Source organism: Trachurus japonicus, chromosome 20, assembly GCF_045865225.1.
Source record: "Trachurus japonicus isolate A0001 chromosome 20, Traja_1.0".
Taxonomy (NCBI): Eukaryota; Metazoa; Chordata; class Actinopteri; order Carangiformes; family Carangidae; genus Trachurus; species Trachurus japonicus.
In genome coordinates this window covers 26,978,139-26,985,746 of record NC_140926.1, presented here as the reverse complement: position 1 = coordinate 26,985,746, position 7,608 = coordinate 26,978,139, and the positions used below count along the sequence as shown (strand labels likewise).

The following is a 7,608-nucleotide window of genomic DNA, read 5'->3' as shown; positions in this document are numbered from 1 at the left end:
TATAATATTGCTGTTGGAGGAAAAGCTTCACAGATTCGTAAAATGAAAATTTCACATTCATATTTATTTTCCTTTCTTGTCAAATGTAGATGGAAAGCTTTCATCCAACAGCAGCTTTAAAACTGTTACAAAACCTACACAAAACAACACAACACAACACAACACAACACAACACAACACAACACAACACAACACAACACACACATGGTAAAAACAGGAAGAACACTCAAAGCAAATAGGGAACAGACATGTAGACGTCCAGATCTTACCACATCAAAGAAACAACCAGTTTCTTCTCAATCAGTTGAAAAGTTCATTAGAAACAGACACTAAAAATTGATCTTACTGTCTGATAGTGTCAGATTGTTCTGGTCAACACACAGCTGTCTGTAAACTAATGAATGGCTGCTATGACTATCTTTTGCCATGGCTGCAGTTACTTCACATGCTCTGTCACAGGTTGCTTCGAATATGTTACATATACTGTATGTATGTGACATTGTTATCACACAGCCACCACAATGGCATCACTATGTTTTTGATCACATGTCAGTGGCGCTACATACTAACATGCAGAGTGGAGACATACAGAGGCCAGCCAGCATGGGAGCAGAGGAAGTACTTGCACATTTGAATTTTGAAATTTGTATCACTGTGGAGGAGAAAGCATTGTTATTTTAAAAGGGTGAACTCACCCATGACGCCAATGACAGATTGAATCTTTGACTAAGATGTTTTTAGATGAACATTAAACCAGACCTATGTACAGTGTGTCATAACTGGTTAGTCAAGTCTCTGTGTATTAGATTAGGGTTTGTCGCTGCACTTCCTGTTTTATTTTGAAAGCCTGTTTTACAGTTGTGTTAGGTATCTTTACTCCCTGGTCTTTGTCTACATTTCCTGCACCTGTTCCCTGTCCTATTGTCTTTCAACTGTGCCCAATTGTCTCTCCGTCCCTCCTGTGTCCCTCTGTATCTTTTGCCAGATCTTCTACATCAGCTGACTATCATTCCAGCATCCTTCCTGTGAGTTTTTTTTTCCCTAGTGTGATTTGTGTCTCGTCTTCTCCCTGCCATTTTTTGGATGTCTTTGTTCTGGTTTCCTCGTCATTGCCTGGTTTTAGACTGCGACAATGATGAGTAGACTTTGGATACCCCTGTTTGGAACCGTAGCCTACTATGAGTGAACATCAAAACGTTGAGAACTTTTTTTTTTTTTTTTTTTTTTAAAGTATATTTTTTGGCTTTTCATGCCTTTATTCGATAGGACAGTTGAGAGTGTGACAGGAAATGGGAGGCAGAGATGGGGGGAATGACACGCAGGATAGGGCCGTCCGACGCGGGACTCGAACCGGGGCCGCCTGCAGCGAGGACTACAGCCTCAACACATGGGGCGGGTGCACCACCAACTGAGCTAAACTCCGCCCCAACGTTGAGAACTTTTAAGATGAGTCGTACATTCTTGAGTTCTCATCAATGTCACTTTTCTCACACCGACCAATCAAAATTCAAGAAGGGGCGGGACATACTGTTACCGACAACAACACAACCTGAGTAGGTTAATTACCTTTACTTGTCGGTGCAAGCTATTTTTAGAATGGCAGAGCAGAGCCACAAGCTGCTCAGAGCTACAACTCCAAAACGCTCTGGTGGACAAGTTGTAACCTGCACATTCACCATGCTATGAGAAAATGACAGAATGTTACGAGTAGTGTTGGGCGATTTTGACATTCTCAGATCGTCCCAATCGCCCTCCCAGGAGATCGCCGATACACCTCTCTATCGCCGGGGTGCGGGGGGGGGGGGGGGCGGCGTTGCGTATGAGTTTCGCTTTTACCGTGCCCTGCTGTCATGCATGCGCCCTTCTCTCTCTTTGTGTGTGTGTGTGAGGGCTAATAATGGAGAAAGAGCGCTATGATCAATGAACGGAATGCTATTGCGTTGCCGAAAGCCGAAAAATCTATTAATGGCGGACGTAATTTATTTGTGGCATATCAGTGAACACCTCGTCAGGCTGCGACATACAGTAACAGGGCTGGCGTCGGCAGCCTAGTCACAGCCACAACACCAGCTAAACGTGTTTCCTCAAATGGCCACCCTGTTTACCACAGAGATTTTGTGTGCGGTCATATGACTACCTGGCTCCGTCTGATTGGACGTCGCCAGTGGCTGCATTTGATTGGTGAAACACTGTCATTTGACAGAGTATCTGTTGGAAGCAGCCAGAGAAGCGGCTTCATTAAAACAAAACAAACAGATTGCGCATTGGATCAATAAAAAAAGTAGCGAGTATGTGTGTGTGTGTGTGTGTAAAATCGTCAAGAAAACAAAACATCGCCGATCGTCCTTCCAATCACCGATAGACGATTGGATCGCCAATCGGCACAACCCTAGTTACGAGACAGAGTTGTTTTAGAGGTAAATGCAGAGACTGCTTGCTGAAAAACTGCCCCCGACGGGAATGCGCATCAGAGGTTTTGCATGGATTTACCTTGAAAACAACTTTGTCTCATAACGTTCTGTTATTATCTCATAGCGTGGTGAATGTGCAGGTCACAACTTGTCCACCAGAGCGTTTTGGAGTTGTTGGATTGTGTATTTGATGACTTTGATGAGGGAAACCAAGAAATCCCATTAGCCTCTGTAGCGTAGCTCTAAGCAGCTCACAGCTCTGCTCCGCCGTTCTAAAAATAGCTTGCACCGGCAATTAAAGGTAACAAACCTACTGCTATGACTATAGGGATTATGGCAATGAGCCAAGTTGACAAAATGTTGATCTACCCCTTTAAGGACTCATTTTGTAAGCACATTTGGTGGACACAGCCCCACATCAGATGTAGCTAATTAGCATTTATTCTGTTAGTAACTTGTTCAAAGATTAAATGTAGTTCAACAGCTTGCAGTTTTAGACATTACAAGATGCTAAAATATTATTGATTTCTCAGCTAACAAAAGTGGATTATGTTAAAAGTATAAGTTAAAGTAAAGTTCATGAAACTTTTAAATTCAATTATAGGCTACATATACAATTAAAGCAGAAGTAAGCGGAATGTTTGTGTTAATATATGTCTTAAATAGTTCTATCTTCCGACAGCAATCAAGTGTTTGGTCTGAAACACGGGTCTGTCAGTCACTCTGCTCTGCTGTAAGCCGAGGAGAAAACTTTCCTTGTATCCTACAACCTTTATCCAATGAGGAGAGAGAACGGCATAAAGGGGCGGTCCTCTCTGTGTGTGCAGCCAAGGGATGCACGTGAATGTGGTGATGTAGGGACGAGGGCGGGGACTGCTAACTCCATCGGCTGACAGGAAGTTAGCCAAAACCACCGGATCGCTTCTGCTTTAAGCTGTGTCTCGCTTCAGAGGCTGCTTTTGAGGACCAGTTGTGTCACACAGCCCTCGAAGGCTGCCACATTCTGAAGGCTCCTTCAAGTGGGGCCAGGAAATGTGACCTTCTTTTCCTGGGAGCAAAGCTCGAACATTTGAATCCCTTGTGTTTCAGTCTATCCCAAGATTCGTTCAAATCAAAGACAACAACACAAAGAAGAGCCTGGGGACTTTTAAATGTAAGTATTGGGCTCATCAAGGTTGCTGTAGGTGACAGGAGCCATGCTTTGCGATGCAACTATAAGGACAGGAACAGGTCTCAGGTTTTGTTTCAGTCTATGATGCCTTAGGACCTTTGTAGACTGGCAGCTTTTATCTTCATTTTATATGGTAAACATAGGAAAAATGAACATTTGATTAAGCATTTGGAGCCATTTCAATGTCGGAATTTTTTCATTTGTTTGATTGTTTTATGTAAAGTTGCTCTTTGCTACACCTCTGATGTCCACTCACAACCATTTTTCCAGGAAGACGTCAGTGTTTGTTTCTGCATACTACCTATGTGGCAGTGTAAATCTAAGTATTAGTGTTCAGTAGGTAGTATGCAGGATGAGATTCCAAACACAGCCACTGATTTAGTGGTTCCAGCAGCAGGCCAGGAGGGGTGAGTCTGATGCCCTCCTCAGTGTTTGCTTCCTCACCTGGGATGACAGAGATGGTTTTGAGCGCTCGTAGCACCCTGAACGTCCTTAAGGCTGACACATTACCCAGGTCCACAAACTCAGTCACATATCTGCAACAAGCCAGGAGACAGAAGCACAAAAACAGACACACGCAGAAGGGTATGACCACACTGAACAACAACGAGCTGACACAGAGGGATAGAAAGATGGAGATACTATAGAGACAGAAAGAGAGATACAGTAGAGACAACAAGCGTAGACGTTCAAGCCAGAGACTTCGACTGTTTGAAGGGGAAATCAGACAATCAAAGCCTAACACATTGTGAAACCTAAGTTTCAAACAATTTATACCTCTGCAATACAACTAATTTCCTTGATTTACTGACTAATAATCTGGGTGTTTGCAAAATACATTTTGAGTTGGAATTGCAGCTAATGATAAAGCTAATGATAATTTCATTGGGTTCATTTTTATTAGTTTATTTGTTGTTATTTATGCTATTGTTATTTATCATTTTAAATGTTTATAAAAAAAAAACATGATACATTTTTAAGAAGATTAATAAAACTAGTAGCAAATCATTGATGCTGGAATAAGGCTCCCTTCCTGCTCCTCAATATGCAAAATATATCTGTCGTCTGGCTTTTCTTGGCTAATGACTTTTACTTAGTGTCTACAAATCATCATGATAAAAATTAATTTCCATTTCCACAGTTAGTAGTGAAACGCACATTGGTTTGCTTTGGTTACTTCCCTGGTGTAAACTGCAAATGTGTTTCATGTGCCAGTAACATTAGGAAACAGTGTTAGCCTCTTTGCTAATTTGACCACAAGTCTCATCAACAGTTATCCAACAGTTATACAACTTTTTAGTTTAGGAATCATTTAATTTTTTTTTAGAACACCTTATATTATTACCTTACATTTTATGTGTTGTTGACTGAGGGGGTAATTGTTTTATTTTATTATTCACCCTGCATTTTGGGCCTATTAAACATACTATCCAAGTATCCTTTAGCAGTTCCTCAGTAAATGTGAGGGTCTCAGGATGGATGTTGTTACGTTGTTATGATTGTGTGTAAAGCCCTTTGACACAAACTGGGTTATACAAATAATCTTGTCTTGTCATGTAACTACATTTGCACTGTTGCAACTACAAAGGCACTTAAGCCTGTGAATATTCTCATTTGTCCAGGTCATAGTTATCTCAAGGAAAAACTGGTCCAGATGGTTAGACCAGTCCCAGCCTGGTCAGATGAACATGAACTGATGAAGCCTTTTGGATGAGAGGTGAAACGTCTTCCTAGACAAATAACCAAGTCCAGTTGCATTCGATTTAAATTTCCTTGAGGTTACAAAGGCACTTTAAAGATGTGGCATGTGCCTTTAGAACCTGGTTGGTTTTGTTCAACAGTTTATCATTTTATGAAACTCAGAAATGTATAAAACACCCAGAATATTAGCTGAATGACCATTAAACTTGTGTCAGTGTTAATATATTTCCATAGTCAAGTCTTTGGCTTTGACGCATCTGACTTCACCATCTCTTTATTCAGACCAGGTGATTACACCTGCAAACGCCTGATTAGGCAGTGAGCAGACGGTGGGTTGGGGGCTGGCGCTGCAAGACATGGTAGACATGAGACGGACATGAAAGGACGTTCACGACGACGATACGATGACAAGGTTTGGTTTTTTTTCCATTCCTTGTTGCCCCTGGTGATGGTGGTGAGGCCTTACCTGGGATGACTGAGATAGTTTTCAGGGCTCTCAGCACTCTAAAGGTTCTCAGCGCCTGCAGGTTCCCTACTTTGATAAACTCTGTTAACAGTCTGTAGGGGGCAGTGTGGCGGTTGTCAACAAACAACAAAAGAAGACAAACATAACAGAGTCTGAAAATAGTGTGGTGATTTAAAAGCACAATCCTAGTTTGTAACAGCACCAACATTGAATCAAATGTCCAAAACTAAATGCTAAATGGGAACTTTACGTCTAAAGCCAGGAACACACCGGCCCGACAGTCGGGCGTCGGGTCTGGTCTGTTTGGTGTGTTGATCTGCGTCGGGGAGCGTCTGAGGCTGTTGGGTCTCGTTGGGGCAGATTCAACATGTTCAGTCGGGGCTCGTTGGGCGTCGGGAGAAATGGAAATTAAAGATCAATAGTGAAAAGACTAAAGTTACAGTCTTTGGCCATAGAAAAGCTGACATCAGCAAATTTCAGTTTACCTGTAATGGAGAAAATTTAGAGATTGTCCATTGTTTTGAATATCTTGGAATCACTATGAATTATAAGGGCTCATTTAAAGCCGCTATCGATAAGTTGTACACGAAAGCGTCCCGTGCCATGTATGCCCTCCTTTGTAAATGTAGAACATTTGATTTCCCTGTAGATGTCACATTAGATCTCTTTTACAAACTGGTTTCGCCGGTCATGTTATATGCGTGTGAGGTTTAGGGGTATGGAAAAATTGATTTGTTAGAAAAACTTGCACCTTAAATTTCTTAAATTTGTTTTAAAAGTTAAAACAACAACTTGTAACAACATGGTTTATGGAGAGCTGGGGAGGGACCCACTTTGTGTTGCAGTTAAAAAAAGAATTATTGGTTATTGGGGAAAACTAATAGAAGGTAAAGAAAGTAAATTGAACAAAATAATGTATAACTATCTATTTGGTCTGTATATATTTGTGTCACCATGGATTCTGCAGGTTAAGCAGATATTGGATGATTGTGGGTTGTCATATATTTGGCTCTCTCAAAAGTGTATTAATTCTGACCGGCTGAAGCTAACTGTCGAACAGAGACTGAAAGATCAGTTCCTGCAGACATGGAGAAGTGAACTTGGTAGCATGACATTATGTGACATCTACATTGAGTTTAAACAAGAGTTTAAACTGGAAAAGTATTTATTGTGTTCAAATCAAAAGTATAGCCAGGCCATCTGCCACTTCAGAGTAAACAATACAAGAATACCAAAAGTTACTGGAAGGTATAAAGGACTTGATAGAAGCTGGAGGTTATGTGACCGCCCTAAGTATTATGTTTGTCGCCCACCTGTTTAAACTAATTTTGCTATTACAGTCGGATGAAAGAAAAGTTATTTATAAGTTAGGTGCCTTCCTGAAGCATGTCCTTCCTCTGTATAAATGATAATTTTTGTTTTGTTCTGTCAGAGATGTATGTACAAATATATACAGCCCCACTGCCTCTTGCTATGTCTGATTAATTGTATTGTTTAATGTTTGTGCTCCATCACTGTTTCCTTTCTCCCGACTGTGGCCAACGAGAGGCGACAGACTCGTCGGACCAAGGCCGTCGGCGTCGGGTCACGTCGGGGCGCGTCGGGGCGGTGTGTTCCTGACTTAAAACATCTATGAGGACATTTGAGGATGTGGACCTGATAGCAGCTGTAACAGAATCAGGGAGTGTAACTTTTAAAAGATCTGGAAAGAAAAAAGATTAAGGAATCAAAGATAATCAATGGAATGCTGCAATTCTGTATTAATTACCATTGTTTCCAGTGAACATCGTGATCTGTTATTTCAAGTGTTAATATTGTAATGATAAATAATAACTATTGTTTGGCACATTTACTCATCA

The 7,608-nt window shown here is 41.2% G+C and overlaps 1 protein-coding gene across 4 annotated transcripts in view; it reads right to left on the bottom strand.

Annotated features, from left to right (window-relative positions):
- LOC146967037 (sodium channel protein type 5 subunit alpha-like) overlaps positions 1-7,608 on the bottom strand; it is a 468,832-nt gene that overhangs the window by 353,624 nt on the left and 107,600 nt on the right. For 3 of the 4 annotated variants that reach the window (XM_085763726.1, XM_085763723.1, XM_085763725.1), the window contains one exon: positions 4,027-4,118. In XM_085763726.1, the coding sequence (XP_085619852.1) occupies positions 4,027-4,118 (92 nt within the window). Of the gene's footprint in view, positions 1-4,026; positions 4,119-5,749; positions 5,842-7,608 lie in introns of all 4 variants that reach the window. The other variant, XM_085763724.1, reaches the window with a different exon arrangement.